Below are 19,185 nucleotides of genomic sequence, written 5' to 3' on the forward strand. Positions count from 1 at the left end.
TTTTGCAGTATTCTGACAAGCAGAGTCAATGAGGATTCACTTAACAACTGTGTTATTAACTTAACAACTGCAGTGATTCACTTAACTGTGGCAAGAAAAGTCATAAAATGAGGCAAAACTCATTTAACAAATGTTTCACTTGACAACAGAAAATTTGGGCCCAATTGGGGTCATAAATCAAGGAAAACCAAACACACAGGTATAGAGCCACAAATATAAGTAAACCGCCCTGAGTCCTTTGGGAGTAGGGCGGTATATAAACCGAATTAATAATAATAATAATAATAATAATAATAATAATAATAATAATAATAATAACAACAACAACAACAACAACAACAACAACAACAACAACTGCAAGAGGAATCTAGGAGTCCTAGTGGACAACCACTTAAATATGAGCCAGCAATGAGAGCCAGTGCAATCCTAAGCTGCATTAACAGAGGGATGTAATCATGATTGTGTGAAGTTTTAGTACCGCTTTAAAATGTCTTGGTAAGAACACACTTGGAATATTGCATTCAATTTTGGTTGCCACAATATAAAAAATATGTTGAGACTCTAGAAAGAACAACAAAGATGATTAGGAAACTGAGGCTGAAACATATGAAGAACGGTTACATGAATTGGATGTATCTAGTCTAATGAAAAGGCTGTGACATGATAGCAGTGTTCTAGTATTTAATGGGTGGCCACGAAGAAGAGGGGGGCAATTTATTCTATAAGGCACTGAAGGCAGGACAGGAAGCAATAGATGGAAACTAATCAAGGAGAGAAGCAACCTCAAAATAAGGAGAAATTTCCTGACAGTTAGAACAATTAATTAGTGGAATGGCTTACCTTCAGAAGTTGTGAATGCTCCGTCACTGGAGGTGTTTAAGAAGAGTTTGGAAAACCGTTTGTCTGAAATGGTACAGGGACTCCTGCTTGAGCAGGGGGTTAGACTTGAAGACCTCCAATTAATAACTTTGTGAAGGAAATTTTGCTATGTTCTCTTTTTTATTATACTTCATATTAACAGAAACTTTTAAAGAATTGTATACTGAACTCGGGTATAGGCATACTTTGGCTCTCTGATGTTATATTTGATGTATAGCCACAGTTACTTTAAAAGACATCTTTCTTGGATCATCTTTAACATTACACCTCCTAGCTAAGTTATAAGTAACAGTCTGTTGCTGTCACTGTAAATTATGGGCATGCTTCTTTATCTTTTGGTTTACACTTAAAGGATTACTTAGCTACACCCCAAGACTTTTCCATTTTTAAAAAAATGCCCATGGACTACATAAGTCAGTTTTTATTCATCATCATTTCTGCATACTGTATTATACTTATGGACTGTACACCTCTGTTGGCAGCTTTATAGGTGAGGTTTGGGGTAACAAATACACCTCAACTGTGTATGTTCCCAGCTGATATACCCATTCTATCCTCAGTTTCTTGTTAGTTACTATGGAAAATTTTCCAAGTTTTCTGTAAAAGATAACAGAATATTAATATTTCATTTTATTTTCACTTGTCTCTGTAATAGGAAAATAAAAAACAAGCTACAGGAAAAGGGTGGAGGAATTATTGGTGCGACAAGATCTAGGGATTGAACATGAAATTTTCCCACCTTATCTAAGTGCTATTTTGTAAATGTGTTTGTCATTTCGAATTACTACGTGTTGATGTCATTTCAAATTACTATGTTGATGGTCACTTGCTCTACTTGCTGTTTGGACAAGAAGAGCAAAATTGATTCTCAAAGCTATTGGCAGACAAGCACGAATTGATTTTCCTATGTGTAGGTGCTTCTTTGGAAATAAGCACTGAAGGGAACTGGACCCCCTAATTTCTTAGCAAATGCCTTCAGTCTCAGTATGCTGTAGATGTTCTCCATTTTGATCTATTGTAGCTCTCTCTGTTTCAGCAGTGATGCAACTTCTTGTAGTGGCTTTGCCAAACTAATCCTACTGTCCTTTCCTTCAAAAATATTAGTTTGCCTGCCCTAAGATGTACTGTATAGTTTCTTCCTTCTTGGGCCAAGAAAGCTCCAAAACAGGAAGAAACCTTCCTCTCAGCTGATCTTCAAATGAAAGAAGAGAACTTCTAATTGAAACTATCAGGACCAATAACTCTCAGGTAGTCTCTGTGATCTGTACAGCAGAAGCCACAGTATTTTGATACTGCCACTCCTGCCACTACTGGCATTGCCATTTCTAAGGATGATAGACTGACACGGTTGCATCATTCATGTGAAATACGCACCTTCAGGTTCAGCATAATATATGGGAAGTGACAACCCAAACTGGATTAAAAGCTACCCAGTGATCAATCCAGGGACTCCCAGAGTTGAGATCAGAAATGCATCCTCAAGGTTTGTGGTTCAAATTTTATGGTTCAAATTTTATGGTTCAAATTTTATGGCTCAAATTTTCAGTAATGGTGTTCAGTGTTGAGCATCAGTATCATTTCTCTGGGCTTTCATTATGAACTAGGGAGTGGTTTCCTACCAGTTAAAGGGAAGTAGAGAGTCTGATTCCAAATTAATGAATGTTGCATATGTTTTGTTGTATACCACAGATGTAAATTCTGGGATGCTTATTATTAACATCTCTCTCTCTTTTTGCCTCAATGTATCCTTATGGTTTGGTGAACTGTTTTTATACCATCTTCAAGATCAGTTCATATCATACTATTCCTATAAAGCCTGTTATAAATTTTATGGCTCCTTCTGGCTTCTTTTATCTGCCTCTGAAGTTCCAATTTGATACATAGTACTGGCATCACATATAACCCCACAGGCTGATACCAAAACGGTTATTAACATAGACATGCAATCAGTCCATAAGGATTAGTTATTGGAATCAGAAGAACCTGCTTCTGCGAATCCTTTGATGTTTTTTTTTTCTTTTTCTTTGGAGGTCAAGTAGGATTACTTCCCACAAAGCTCATGTAAAGCAGCTCTCTCATATGCCTGCTTCATATGCATGATCTATTCTTGGTCTATAGTCTCCTTTTCTCATTGATAAATCTTACAGTTTCTTCACTCAGAAACCTGAACTCCAGTGTTACTTCCTACCTGGCAATGGATTCATGGGAAATTAGCAAGGAATTCATTGAAGAAGCCAGACTGTGCTTCCCACTTCAAAGTAGACAAGATGTTGCACAAATTTCAAGAAAACAATTGTTTCAGAATTCAGCAATAAATTAGCAAAGTAAAAGAAATTCTAATGCATAGTTCCATATAATTCCATACAGATAAAGTGGAGTGCAAATGGGGTGCAATGAGATAGCATTCCTATTCAGCATCTGTTTCTCTGTTTCCTGCCAAGCATGTCACACTTCTTCCATTTCTTTTAACTTCTGTGGCAGGAGTTCCATATTGTCAGCACTTAAGTGCTATCCTCCAGGATAGGTATTCTGGTAATTTGTTTTGTTTTTTTCTTGGCATGGACTGGTACAACATGCAAGTACTGTATATCTCTCGATAGGGGTCTTCAAGTCCCTTACTGGACCGATTGTGTTCATAACTTGAATTGGAATTGCACTCTAGCTTTACCATTTCCTTAATGCATTGTCATTGTCATTGAGACATACTGGAATAAATTGGGAAACATTATAGATAGCTCCTATCTTTGCATGATCAAAATCAGCCCTCTTTCCCATCCTCAGTTTCCTCCTTGGCTTGTTATCCTAGTTCCTGAACCGTTTCTTTAGTTGAAAAGAAACTGAGGAAAGAGTAGGAGTGTTATCAAAGTGTGCAAAGTTAGTCATATTTGTCAACCTGAACTATAGAACTCTAGAAAAACTCCTAATAGGACTTCAGCAGACTGTAGATATAGAACAAGGGTGTCAAACTGCTGGCCTGCAGGCCGGATGCATCATGGTGAAACCATGCCCACCCTATTGCCGGCAATAGGAAAAAAAAGTCATGATATGTCACGTGACATTGCTAGTTTGACACCCTTGATATAGAATCTATATTTCTTGATACACATGCATCACTCAGAGCATCATTATTACCAGTAAACAACTTTTTATTACCCAGCATTGGAAGTAAGAATCCCTTGTTGGGGAATGTGCAATCTTTTTGTTACTGGAGTGTGGTTTTGAGTTTGTGGCTTCAAGACTAAAAATAAAAAGTAATGTCTTCTTTTGATTTAGATCTGTCCTGTGGGACAATCTAGAGCTGTCTATCATTGCATATGCATCAATATAAGAAGGATTAACTGCTTACATGCCCTTTAAATACCCAAGGGGTTATATAAAGTCATGGAAAATAAGCACCATGTTTTATCATTCTCTCTAAGAAGATAGAACATACCTTGCTGTGTAAATAAACTTTTTATATTAGGAAAATGAGATTAATAGCAGTCACTGTATAATGGAAGAGTGCACTTTTAAGTAAATGCTGCTTCTATTGGTCCAATTGGAATTGGTTGACCCTTATCAGCTTTATCACTGTCCTTTGCTCCCTGTTAAATAACAAGCAGACACATATGTTTGTTCTCTTCTGGATTAGTTGTACTGCATGCATTATGGCACATCATTTTCAGTTTCTGGGCAATAATTAGCAGTACTTAATCACTCACTCTGTCAGGTGTTCTCACCAACCTTTTTAACATTTTGTTCTACACGATTAAACCTCTCCCTTTTAATAGAGAAAAATGCCATCATTAATATGGTACTCAAATCTAATTTTGGAGTTTATTGAATGTGTCAGTAAATTATTGTTGTTGTTTTCTAAAGGTCAGCTGAAATAAGTTTTCTTTTCTTGTTTTTGGCTTTTATGCTTTTATTTGCCTGTCCTTTCACCCCCACTCTTACCCATCTTCATAACCAGCAAAACTATTGTAGTGTAGCTGATGTGTTCTTGCCTGCCATAATGAGAGCACAAAATCTATTCCTGCAACCGTACTCATGAATCATACTAGTTTTTCACATGCTTTTTAAGTGAAGTGAATATTAACCTGGCAGCTATTTTCCACACAGATTATAATGCTGGTACTTAGCTGTTGGCACTGTTGTAACAAGCCTGAAACAAGCCTTCAGTTGTTTGGACTGCAATGAAACAAACAGACTTTGTCCTTTGGAAGCACATTTAAAATTTCAGACACATGAAAAGGGAAATTCTAAGTTGTACGCTATACTCGATGCTTTTCACATCGATTTTGGAAAATTGTGAATTGTGTAGATAAGCTCATGTATATCCTTTGCTCCTTTAGTGTAGAATAAACATAAGTCTTAACATCAGACGCAGTAATATTAAATGACTGCTTTTGGAGAAAATAAAATATTAGTGAAACTCAAATGTTAATGCATTTCATTACTTATCATCTCTGTCTGTCTGTGATGAAGGTAAAAGAAACACATTGAATTTTAAAGAGAGTGTTGTTTGAAAATCATATGCTCTGCAGTTTCTGGAGCATATTGTTTCTTTAAGGTAACTGCTGAACAGTTAAGCCCCTTGTTCTGTTTTACACTGTTAACTTTTCTGTGGCTCAAGGCTGCAGGAAGACCTGCTGAGAATCTGCTGTCTCTTTCAAATATCTCTCAACCTTTTCCAGCCCTTACAAAGACCAGGGCCAGAAATGACTTTGGGAAGAAGTAGCAAACTATACATCTCATCACAAATTAATGGGGTGGAAAATCAAGACTTTGATGAACATAAGGCCACTATAAATGAAGCATACAATGTAAATGAGTGCAGCTTCTTTGTGGGAAAGAAGTGAGCAATTTAACGAGGAACAGACATTGATAGACACCTCCAAGCAATTTTCTTTCTTTTTTTTGGGGGGGGGGGGTTGTGGAAAAAAAAACCAAGGTATAGAAGTATCCTCTCAGAGAGCTTTTCTTGAATATTTTTAAATACACAGCTAAGCATATTTTGCAAGGTGTAGCTTTAATAAGTATATGATGAAATGCCTGGAATTTTATAGAGAATATATATTTAGTTTTCTTGATTAATTCTTCTTATGCTAATTGTGTAAAGATCCAAGTGTGAAGCTTAAATATTTTAATATAAACTTTAGCTGTAGTTTTGCTAGAAGCACATTATGCTACCTACAGCGAAACAAAGAATTCTGTAGTGATCCCTTTTTAAAGATTGCTTTTGATGTTCACACACTAAAAATGCACTGAAAACAAGCAAAAGCCTTTTTGAAAGTAGTAAAGAATATAGCAAGATATAGCAATTTTCCTCTGAGCATTCAGATTTTTTTAAAGCTAATGTTGTTTTCCATCATTTTATATGCATGGAAGTTAATTTGATAGTGGCATAAGGATTTTTATTTGGAGAGTTATCTAGAATGGAGTGAAATGACCTGCTAATACTTAGACCAATTTCAATGAATAATTGTAAGTACTTCAAAGAAATTCACTTCTATTTACTGCCAGACATATAATTGCAATCACTGACTCCACTTTAGAGAGTGGTGAATCTAAAGAATCTTTAGTATAATGGGTTTCTTATTTTTTGTAAAAAATGATCACAGTATTTTAAATCAAATATATAGAATATGTCAATTGCAGCAATAGTACTTAGACTTAAATACTGCTTCACAGAGCTTTACAGCCCGCTCTGTGGTTTACAAAGCCAGCATAGTGCCCCCAACAATCTGGGTCCTCATTTTACCGACCTTGGAAGGATGGAAGGCTAAATCAACCTTGATCCGGTGAGAACTGAACTGGTGAACTTCTGGCAGTCGGCAGTTAGCAGAATTAGCTTGCAATACTGTGCTTCAACCACTGCGCCACCACAGCTGGAGTATTTATTTCCACTCAGTTTGAGATGCCCAAACCTTGAACTTTTTTGTGTTTCAGAACACATGTCAATTTTTCCCTCTGCACTTAGCTCTTTACTACAAAGATAACACTCAGAAAGCTTCTATAAATCCTGGCAAAACATAAGGTAAATATGAATTCAAAATCAATAGACATTAAGCAATTGGTGTCCCTTGATGTGAATGAAGTTATTGACTATTGAAAGCCTTTTGTTGTACTTGAACATTTGTCTACTCAAACCTTTGGATACTATTTGGTTTTTCAAATTCAATTATCTATTTTGAATAATTTAATTAGAAGGCTTATAAAGAATCCCAATTTACTTATCAGGATTTTCTCCAGGGATTTCTACTCAATGAAACAAAGCTGGTAGCAATCCAAGGGCACCTGTAAAGCCATTTTCGTTATTCCTGAATAAGGTAAAGGTAAAGGTTCCCCCGCACATGCGTGCTAGTCGTTTCCGACTCTAGGGGCTGGTGCTCATCTCCGTTTCAAAGCCGAAGAGCCAGCGCTTGTCCGAAGACATCTCCGTGGTCATGTGGCCGGCATGACTGGACACCAAAGGCGCACAGAACGCTGTTTCCTTCCCACCATAGTGGTCCCTATTTTTCTACTTGCATTTTTACATGCTTTCGAACTGCTAGGTTGGCAGAAGCTGGGACGAGTAACAGGCGCTCACTCTGTTATGCGGCACTCGGGATTCGACCCGCCAAACTGCCGACCTTCTGATCGACAAACTCAGCGTCCTAACCTACATCCTTTAAAATATATCTCTTTTTCCATATCATTGTCTGTTTGGCCACTTGGCTGATTAATGTTTGGCTTAATTATAGTAGAAACAGGATAACTTGCAAATGCAGTTTAATATCACAAAATCAGAAAAAGTAAAGCTTGGAAGATGCCTTGATGTTTATTTTGTCCAGTCTTGTGCAAATGCAAAAATTCATTTCGACAATATCCTTGACAGATGATCATGCCACACCTATTAAATACCTTCAGCAAAGAGAATCCATCTCCTACCAAGACAGACTGTTTTATTATTGAAAGCTCATACCAGTAGGATATTTCTTCCTGATATTCAATCTCCTTCCTTGTAATTTAAGTCCATTGTTTCTTGTCATTCTTAATGAAACAGAACAATTCAGACTCCACATGCAGATATAGGAAGATAGCTATCATGTCTTCTCACACTTTTACTTTCTCCAGGCTGAATACATCCAGTGCTTCTTCTCAAGCCCCTTAACCATCTAGGTTGCTGTGCTCTGGACATGTGCCCAGAACTGGAGGCAACAGTCCAGGTGTGATCTCACCAATAAAAATAGAATGATTAACTTGAATTTGACATTGTATGTATTTGATGCAACCTAGGAATTGTTGTTATTGTTTTGTAAAGGTATCACACTGTTGCTCATATTCAGTGTCATATGATGCTGAAGATTCGTTGGTTCTTGTTCAAGTCTGGATTATGGCCATTGTGGCACTTTTCCATTAAGAATTTTCTTATCCCCCACTCCATTTTTCTCTCATCAAATTTGATCATTTTATTTTCTAACTCTTATGTGGGGCATTTATAAATTTATCAAACATGCCTAGGTTTGCCACTTAACATTTCCATCCACCTTGATCTGAAGATATATACATATACATATATACATATACATATATATATATATATATATATATATATATATATATATATATATATATATATATATATATATACGTACGTACATACATCATACATACATACATACATACATACATACATATATATATATATATATATATATATATATATATATATATATATATATATATATATATATATATTCATTAGGAATTAATTGTTTATACATTCATTTGACTTACAGTCCTTTCATCCGGAAACTTAAATAACCCTGTATATTAGCTTTAACTGAGAGAAAATGACTGGTCTAAAGTCAGCCAGTGACCTACCATGGCTCAATCTAGACTTGAACTTGGGTTACTCTACTTTTAATTTAATACCTTCACCACATCATATGGGCTTTCGGTCTCTTGATTGTTCAACCAGCTCACATTTTTCTGCCTTAGTATTTCATGGGAGAAATTCATATTGGAAACATTGTTCCAGATCTCTTCTCTTAAATATTGCCATCTTGTGGGACCTGGGAAGTGTGCTTTTTCTGTTGCAGTCCCTGCCTTATAGAACACCTTCCCCCTTTAAATCTGGCAGGTCCCTCTCTTTTTAACCTACAGAAAGCTGGAATGTGTGGAGAATTTTGTGGGCTGCATTGCGGAGGTTCTTTTGTGGTACTAGGCATTTCTGGTTTTGGATGTATTGTATTGCATTATTGTATAATATAAATACAATATTGTATGTATTTATTGTATTTATTATATTCTCTGATTTTATTCCTTGTATATATTGTTTTATTTATTTATTTACTTGTGAGTCATTTGGTTCTAAAATGGGTGATTATACAAATATTTCAAAGAAATAAATGAATCTGCCCATCCAACCAAATCAAATATGATCCCATCTCTACAGGATTGTCACCTGACAGAGCCTTGAAAGAGACATTTTCAGGAGCTACCCCCCACATATGGGAACTCACTGCCAACAAAGATTTCACCCTCTTGTTCTTTAGGAAAATTAAAAAAAATGTATCTATTTCCTTTTTCATTGGTGCATGGTAATGAAGGTAGGGTTCAGAGGTGGATGGTGTTTGCATTTTTTAATCTTTTATATGTATCAGGAGTTGGGGGGCATTGCTTTATATTCTGGCATTATGAGTTTCACAGAGATGTTGGAAATAGCCAAAAAGCAAGCTAGACAGACAGACAGACATGCCTTCAAACAAATTACTAGATTCTAGAGTTTTGTCTGGCAAGTTGAGTGTTCTGTCTTTTATCTTGGTCATCTTTCTGCCTATTTGGGAATCCAGGAACATCAGATATGAATTTATGGACTAAAGCAAAATCTAATATAAGGTCAAATTGTCGATAGAATAAAAAGTGCCAGAGCTACATTAAAGACCTTGCTTCCAGCATGGCTGCTCTGAACTGAGATCTTATAAATCAGAGATTTGGGGATTATGTGAATATTCAGAAGGAATTTCTCCTTGGGAAAAAGATTGTTTGGGTGTAACCCTTGACCCACAAAGATCTGATTCTTTAATAGTATATAGCATCTTTAAGCTTGAATATACATTTGCCTATGTTTTCTGGATTTGGTGGAACTTTCATCTCTCCTGTGTCCTCAAATGAAGGGCTCTCTGCCTTGTAAATGAACTGAGCCTGGGTATGTCCCAGTCTCCAGTGGTTTAAAATTGGGCAGCACATTTAGTAGTTCAGGGAAGTCATGTTATACTGCAAGTGGTCTCTTCAGCTGAGTTACATTGCAGGATGTGTCAAGGAAAATAAATGTACTAAACATGAAAGGCAGAGAAAAAAAGCTTTTGTGTTCTGGTCTGTGTTGTATTTGTGTTAGTTTGTATTTTTTTATGAATAAATAAAAGTAATTGATTCCTATTTATAATGAGTGAAGGGTTCTTATGAATTTTTCTAGATATCAATATCATTTTAATCATTAAGTATATCAAAGTGTTCAAATATTGTGCCTCCAGATTAGTGTGAAGTGTGCAGTTTCCACCCTGAGGAAAGATGTCCAAAGCTTTAGTGTAATTTTGCAATTACTTCATTCATTCATTTATTACATTTATATGCTGCCCATCTTGCTGTCCAACTCTCAACTTTTGTGAAACTATTTATTGTTCCATCATCTTGTTAATGGCAATATCACATGTGCAGGCTCATCATGCATACAGCCCTTTTGAATACTTCAATGTTTTTCAGAGTACTCAGTTGGCCTTAGAACATCTGGAATCTGCTCCTGAGAAACTGAATGTTACAGAAGATAGTGGAGATTTTGGGGTAAGAATATTTGAGATCTCTTTCATTTTTAAATATTTACTAGCATTCTATACAATAGGGGAAAGTATTATACTTATCTCTGTGTTTTGCTCCTTTTTTCTTTTTTCTTTTATTAATAACAATAACTATAAAAATAGGGGAATATACTTAAGGCATGACATCTAAAACACATGTTATAAACCTCTATTTGAGGTACACATATTAGCATGAAGCTGAATAGATTTGTTTGGCAGCAAATTCCTTCTTTACCATTCCTTTACCTGCTCAAAAAGATATTTCTCAAGGAGAGTCCTTCCATCTTGATTTGAATACCACATTGTAATACCACGTAACTGTGATGTTTTTAAGGTTTAATGAATTTAAAATCTGAAAATATTTCTCTATCCCAGTTTTTGATATATTCACAATGTTTTGGCAACCTTTTAAAACTTGATATCATTTAGCTATGTGAAAGACTATTTGAAAAGTGATAATTTTTGTTTGATTTATTAAGATATAATGCAAGAGGACCCAGATTGTTGGGGGCAATTAAGCTGACTTTGTAATAATGCCGCTTGGGGGTGTGTGTGAAAGCCCTAATAAGCAGGCATATACATAGAATGAAGGCTACTGCTAAGCTTGTAAGCTGCCCTGAGTCTTCGGAGAAGGGCGGGATATAAATGGAATTAAAAAAAAAGATATGATAAAGATACAGTATATTTACTGAGATAAATTCTTCAAACCTTACTTTCCATATGATGACATCCTGGAAGTCTGTAGTCTCATAACTGGTATTCTTTATCACACAACTACCAGCAAATTCAATAGGAAAGCAGTTGGAATATTATCATTTGTTCATTAGCCTGAGTAAAACTGGCATTACATGAAGGAGTATATTCGTGTCAGATGTTTAAAATGTAGACTAAGTACTATATATATGAATGTACATATTTGTTTATTTACTAAGGCTTATTCTCATCTAAAACAACGTTATGGGTTATACTCTGCCTGTTATATAATCTAGATTGAAACATAATATGAATAAGAATACTCCCCATCCAAAAACCCCCACCCATAACATCATACTTCATAAGTATACTTCATAAGCCTTCAAAGGCTCTTCAGAAGAGCCAGATCTTAACTGCTTTCCAAAATTGTAAGAATGATACTGCCCTTAACTCCAGGCTCTGTGCTGTTCCAGAGAAGATAAATGTAAAGGCCAATTGGTAAAATGAGGACCCAGATTGTTGGGGGCAATTAAGCTGACTTTGTAATAATGCCGCTTGGGGGGGGAAGCCCTAATAAGCAGGCATATACATAGAATGAAGGCTACTGCTAAGCTTGTAAAGCCGCCCTGAGTCTTCGGAGAAGGGCGGGATATAAATGGAATTAAAATAAAATAAATAAATAAATAAATAAAATTGCACCTGGAGGTTTAGTAGCAACAACTGTTGCTCCTTAAATAGTGATGTAACAATAGTGAGTTGAGCCTATTATCCCTCAAGGTCACCACATTTTGGATTAGATTCAGCTTTCAAGCAGTCTTCAAGTTTATTCCCATATAGGATTAATTGCAACAGTCCAAATATGAGCTAACACAGACATGAATGACAGGCAGCATTCTCCCTATCCAGAAAGGTTTTAATACAAGATAGAACTGTGGAAAAGACTGTCTTGGTCACATTCTTTAACTGCTCTTCCAGCAGAACTGTGAGCCCAAGAGGATTCTAAGGTTGTGAATTTACTGTGCACAAATAAGTGCAAATCTGTCTAGGAGCCCAAGCTCTGAAATAAGCCCCAATATCCTGTTATCTGTGAAACAGTGTTCATGGTGACCTGCAAACCCTCCTGGATGGCAATTACCATTCCCCTTTCTAGGCACATACATCCATGAAATATGGATGGGCATATTTTGAGATGAAGGCACTCACCATCTTACCTATCTAGGTCTTGCTAAGCCAAGTCCACTGTGTCATGATCAAGTCATGGATGAAAATAATTGTACAGTATCTGATATTCAAAAGTAATAGCTACGGCCCAAAATTCCCAAAAGCCCAGCCACATGGCTCCTAAAACAAAGCCAGGAGGCTGGAAGTGGGGCTCATATCTACAATGCCCATTTCCCTAGAGGTTCTGTCCCCCACCATACTGTATATTTGTTGTTTTCACTGCTACTTTTGCTCTTCAGCCCTATTTTTTACATATACCCCAAAGTATTACATCTATCTATCTATCTATCTATCTGTCTGTCTGTCTGTCTGTCTGTCTGTCTGTCTGTCTGTCTGTCTATCTATCTATCTCCTTCACTAAGCCTATATATGCTACTTACATTCAGGTTGTTTTTGACTTAGCCATTCAGCAGCCATCATACATCTCAAACACCCCACTGAAGCACCAACAACCATAGTTAATCTTTCAATCTTTCCATCCAAGCCCAATATGGCAACTGCAAGAACTGGGACTCCCACTGAACTCAATCAAGTATTCAGCACTGCTTCTACTACCACTACTGATCAGAACATCCCCAAATCCCACTTCCAGTTGACTCTCAGGGCATTCTCCTCTCTTCAGACCACCACTTTCTCCTTTCCTATTAGCATTTCACCCCAAAAAGAAAAAGTAAAAAAAAGTTTTGTCTGACAGGATGCAAAATATATCCTTTTTAGTATGCCATAGAGCAGGCACGCTGGCTGAGGAATTCTGGGAGTTGAAGTCCACAAGTCATAAAAGGGCCAAGTTTGAAGACCCCTGCCATAGAGATTTGGACTGATCTTCAGTAGCAAAACTGACATTCATACAAACCAGGGAAAAGAACTGCAGATAAAAACTTTCTATTCCTGCTAAGACCAGATTACCCCTCCATAATTCAACTGTCAATGAAAAACAAGAACTGGCAATGTATCTTGGGACTTTTAATCTGTCCACTGCAGAAATGGTTATTTGGTCTCCCAAATCCATCCTAGTTTGTTCTACTCAATCTTGACATTGTTCTTTGGTACTGTACACAGGGTAAGCAATTTTGGGGGATTGAACACAAAGAAGGAATTTTGGGAAACCGGGCTGGACATGCTCAAAAGATCGCTGTATGTGCACTCTGGTAGTCATAAGGCATACATTTAGCAGATTTACACTAACTTGATAAGATGCTTTCTACCACTCTGCTAAAACCTTTGTGGATATCATAGCATTATTGCAAATATAACAGAGACTCTCAGCAAACCAATTTTGTATGGATTTTTAATTTTAATTTTGCTTTAAATAGATAGGGCAGCGAGCCTAGCTAAAACTTTTGTGAGTATCATAGCCATTATTTGCAAATAAATATACCAGCGGCTGAAGCAATCTAGCTATATATGGATTTTTAATTTTAATTTGTTTTAATAGATAGGGCAGGGAGCCTAGCTTAGCACCAAGAGAGGTTTCGGATGAAAATTATACCAATCAGAGAGGCTTTTCAAGTAGTTCTTCCTAAAATTACAAACCATGCTGGCTCAGGAATTCTGGGAGTTGAAGTCCACAAGTCATAAAAGAGCCAAGGTTGCCTACCCTGGGTCTAGCGGTTAAGGCACCAGGCTAGAAACCAGAAGTATGTAAGTGCCAGTCTGCCTTAGGCATGAATGTCAGTTGGGTGACTATGAGTCACACTCTCTCAACCTAACTCACCTCACAGGGTTGTTCTTGTGAGGAAAAGAGTAAGAAGTATTAGGTATGTTCTCTGCCTTCAGTTATTTATAAAAACAATAAAGGCAAAAATTTTTAAAAAAAGAAATGTTTAAATTATAATACTTCAGTATTCTCACATGAATTCTTTCAAAATTTCATATTAAACTGCCAAATCTCGTAACAACTTTAATTATTTTGAGGTCCAATGGGTCCAGGATAAATACAGCTTATTCTGCTTTATCTCAGAATGATCCTTTGACCTTTTTTTTACATTTATGAGATAATTATTGGTAATGTTCTGATTTCAGAATTCTCACAGTCAGAAAGAAATTATCGAAAAACGATACATTAAATACAAGGAACTTGTGGGCTCATTACAGCAGCATCTGGAAGATTTAAAACACAAACTTGAAAGCTTCCAAGTAAGTTTGTTTTCTCTTCAAAGTTTGTCTTCTCTGTCTTTCTATGCAGTTATTCAAAAAAAAAATTACCTCTAATTGCTGGGACTCTGGATAGTGCATAATCACAGAAGCAACATGCCAATTTTAATAATTGGCTAAAAAGATGTCAATTTGCATTACAAGCTCAGACCGAAGATTTCCAAAGGTCAATGTTCTGTCTCCATTGGTAACCTGGTAAGTTAATAGATGGGGCATAGTGGAACTATTAGTCTTTGGAAGAATAGAAGGGCACCAGAAGACTAGAGCAAAGTCTTTTAAAAGTTAGGGCCCAACAGGAATTTGGCAAATTCACAGCCACATTTGTAGCCATTGTCACATTAGTTTTCAACTTCTGTACTGGAAGTTTCTTTCCCCTTTCCCTTCTCTTTCTCTCTCACAGTCAATATAGACTGATGGAAAATAAGGGCTATGACTTATGTCAGCTCCTAAAGTGGGAAAGTATTGTTTCAGGCAGCACGAAGATATATAGAGGTAAATCTATGGTCTATCAGCTTCGTATTTATACATAATAAGTTCTCTATTTGTTATGCTCTACTTGTAAAAGTCTTATTTTCTTCTCAATTAAAGTCCAATTACGTTTGAGGAATTAAGCAGGGGGATTTTATTCGCGTTTGAACAGTAAAGGAACTAAGAGAGCTCAGAAAGTCTGGCTCCATACTAGGTCAGGGTCAGGGCTTGCCCATCGTTAGAGACAACACCACTACCTCATTTAGACACACATACAATACACATATTTTTTTTCCATGTTTGTCAAGTCCTTCTCTGCTAGTGGAAAAAAGTCAAAAGCCTATTATCTATTTTTAGGATAATGCACTGGGAGCTTTTAAATTATCAAAGGTGGAAGATCAGATTAAGCTGTTAGCATGGAGACGGTATTAATAGAGTGTCAAGCATTTAGCTCTTAAACGCCTTTGTTTTCTTTCTAGTCTGAAATAAATCCATTGAATTTATTTATTTATTTATTTATTTGCAAATGCTTATTTCATGCTGCAACAAAGCAGATAATTCACGGGATGCCACTTTACAAGTTTAAGGACTTTGCGTGGGAACAACAGAGAGGCCAATTCCTGTTTATGTGCATTTTAGCAAGGAGGGACAAGAGCTCCCAGCAGTAAATAAAGAAGATGACCTTTCCCAGAATTCTAAATGTTGTTGACAAAGACACGCAATCTGGACGGAAATTATATGTAATGGTAACTACTAGATTTACATTCTGAACACTGAAACCGGATTTTACCAGTTTAAAATAGTACTGTCATAGTCATATAACCTGGCTTGTGGTTATTTTGAATAACAAAAAATAAAAGGAAACATAATCAACATCAATCTTTTTCACATGAAAAAATTTTCTTCTCTCTCACAGGATAAGAAGTCCAATACTGATTTTTCTGCTATTCAGAGTATACCTTCCAAATGGCAAAGCAGCAGTAGTTTTATGACCAGCTCCTTGCTTTCTAAGTCTGAATGTAAGAATTGAGATTTCATTGAGAATCCTTGTAAACCTTTCAGTGAAGTTAAGCAATTTGTTTGGGAAACCAAAAACTTTCTTTTTGGTGCACTGAATTCCTTACTTTATTTGGTTACTGTAATGAGAAAATAATTCAAGGTTCCACAAATGCATGTAGTTTTTTCAGCAATTAAAGTATATAGACATGACTCAATCCTCATTGAAAGTAAAGAATCATTTGAACTATCTGGTATCCTTTTTTAGTTCATGAATTGGAAACAAATCATGTTTTTTTTCTTGGATGTATTGTCTAAAACATTTGTCTGGAAAATAAATGTACATTTTATGTTTGTACATCCAGGGCTACCATCTTGGGTTATTTTCAATTGAACAGAATAGATAGTATACTTCTATAAGAAAATTTAAAACTGTAGGACTCTTGTCAACTGTTATTATCAAAGTTTTCCAAAGACCATCAATATCAAAAATCTTTATTCAAATTCTAGGGGGAAAATAAAAGATAAACACATTGATAAAAGGCCTGTGCAAAATGTGGTTTGCTCTTGGTAAATAAATACTGAATGTAAGACTTTTGTTTTAGGTAGTTCATAATAAAATAAGCAACATTGCAAAATAAATAATTTATTTTTAATCACATGAGATTTTGCTGAATTTCTGTGGCAGTCCATGTGTATCATGCATGTGTAATGAATGTAATTCAAGAAGAATTCATGCAATAGTTGTGTTTAAATCTCTGCCATTTAATCTTTGCCTACCATGTCATACAATTAATTAAATCCATATTTTCTATCAGGAGTATTCTTTGGTATAAAAATCTAGCTTCTGTCTGATGTTGGTTATTTTTAAATAAAATAACATCAAATTTTTATTAAGTTATAGGCACCCCCTCAAAACTGCTTCAGGAAATAACATGGTCTTATTTCTGAAAGTGAGTCAAGCGATTATCAGACTTTGCTTCGCTTTGGAGCACTTCACTACAGGAGAACTCTGAGAGAGGTTTCTTCACATTTTGTAGAAGACTGAGCATTTCAGATTGGGCAGCGGTGGCATTGTGTGTCCAAGATGGCCTGGCTGGGCAGCTACAGTGAATGCTGTAGAGTATGTACTAAAGCTGCCCAGCCTGGATCCTCATTCTGATCACTTGCAAAAGTTGGATGAGCAGTGTAAGAGGATCCCAGTTTTGGCAAGCGCTTGGTAAAATGTTGCTGAGTGGCACATTCTTTATGCTTCCAAAAATCTTCCAGACTGAGTGTTTCCTTTGCATAATGCAGGCATTTTCACAGCACACTTTGAAGCTAACCAACTTAAAGCCTCTCGGCATATGGCAAAGTATTCCATGTTTGATGGTTCAAACTTGCAGGGTGAATTGCAAGTAATCCAAAACTGCCCTGTCTTGAAGATTTGGGAAATGCTAGAGGAGGATTGAGGCAAGCTTTGTCCTGCAGCATAGTTTCAAAATGATTCAAAGTCACCGAAGGTCCTTTGCTGAGGCAAACCAGGTAATCTTTTTTGCTTTAGCAAAGCAAATCAGATGATCTCCAAAGTCTGACTCTGTTAATCAAAGCATATCTAGACCATTTCATACAACATGAGTAACACAATGACTGAATTGTTTAACATCAGTACCTTCCCATCATCCTATGGTAACAGCATCACACCCTTCTGGAAGAAATATAGAGCAAAAGGCATGGAATCCAGCAGTAAAGGACAATGCAAAAGAAACTGGCATGGATCCCCTTTTCTCCACCAAATTAGTGTACAGAGAAACTGGAGAAATGAATACTTGCTATTTTTTTTCCTGAAGAAAGAGAAAAACAACAATTTCTTAAGGACAAGCAATCCTTTAGGGCAGGGATAGGCAACCTTGGCTCTTTTATGACTCGTGGACTTCAACTTCAACCGTCCAGGTGGTTCCGCCCCAGGCGCCTAATGGACCCTGATCAGTTCCAGATGGCACTTGGGTCTGTTCCTATCTCTCTCACTGACAGCTCGGCCAACGCCTTAGTGGATGCCTGGGAAAGGGCTGCCACTGAGGCGCTCGACCGTGTTGTCCCCTTGCGACCCCTAACCCGACGCAGATCCCGGTGGGCTCCATGGTTTTCTTTGGAGCTCCGGGAGATGAAACGTCGGAGACAGGGTCTAGAGTGCTGTTGGAATCCAGCCGATCTGAGCCTGACCAATTGCGACTAAGAGCCTTTACAAGGTCTTGCTGCAATGAGGACGGCGAAGTCTAATTACTTCGCTACCCTCATCGCGTCCGCAGATAATCGCCCAGCCGCCCTGTTTCGGGTTACTCGCTCCCTCCTTCATCGGGAGGAGAGGTAGGATCCCTTGCAGTGACAGGCCGAGGAGTTCAGTCATCATCTTGCGGATAAAATTGCTCAGATTCGGGCCGGCTTGGACTCTGACTGGACAGAATCTGACAGGGAGGATTCGAGTGGTCTTGAAAGTGTTATCTGGACTGAGTTTGATCCTATGACCCCCAATGAGGTGGACAGGATCATGAGGAGGCTGAGCTCTACCACCTGTTTATTGGACCCGTGCCCCTCCTGGCTGGTTTATGCAGCCCGGGAGAAGACACGAGGCTGGTTCCAGGCAGTAATAACTGCTTCTTTGAGCAAGGGTGTTTTCCCTTCTGCCTTGAAAGAGGCAGTGGTGAGGCCCCTCCTCAAGAAGCCCACCCTGGACTCAGCGATTTTGAATAACTATCGTCCTGTCTCCAACCTTCGCTTTTTGGCGAAGGTTGTTGAGAGTGTGGTAGCGCATCAGCTCCCTCTGTTCCTGGAGGAAACTGATTATCTCGACCCGTACCAATCGGGTTTCAGACCTGGGCATAGCACAGAGACGGCATTGGTCGCACTGGTGAATGATCTCTGGCGGGCTCGGGACAGGGGTTGTTCCTCTGTCCTAGTCCTATTAGACCTTTCA

At 37.3% G+C, this 19,185-nt stretch overlaps 1 protein-coding gene across 5 annotated transcripts in view; it reads left to right on the forward strand.

The window, feature by feature from the left end:
* CEP128 (centrosomal protein 128) overlaps positions 1–19,185 on the forward strand; it is a 223,176-nt gene that overhangs the window by 177,739 nt on the left and 26,252 nt on the right. For 4 of the 5 annotated variants that reach the window (XM_081316238.1, XM_081316240.1, XM_081316239.1 and 1 more), the window contains 3 exons: positions 10,609–10,686; positions 14,637–14,750; positions 16,153–16,255. The exons of the other annotated variant lie outside the window; for it this stretch is intronic. In XM_081316238.1, the coding sequence (XP_081172364.1) occupies positions 10,609–10,686; positions 14,637–14,750; positions 16,153–16,255 (295 nt within the window). The remainder of the gene's footprint in view (positions 1–10,608; positions 10,687–14,636; positions 14,751–16,152; positions 16,256–19,185) is intronic. 5 annotated transcript variants of the gene reach the window in all.

This window comes from Vipera berus (assembly GCF_964194415.1).
Source record: "Vipera berus genome assembly, chromosome: 1".
Lineage (NCBI taxonomy): Eukaryota > Metazoa > Chordata > Lepidosauria > Squamata > Viperidae > Vipera > Vipera berus.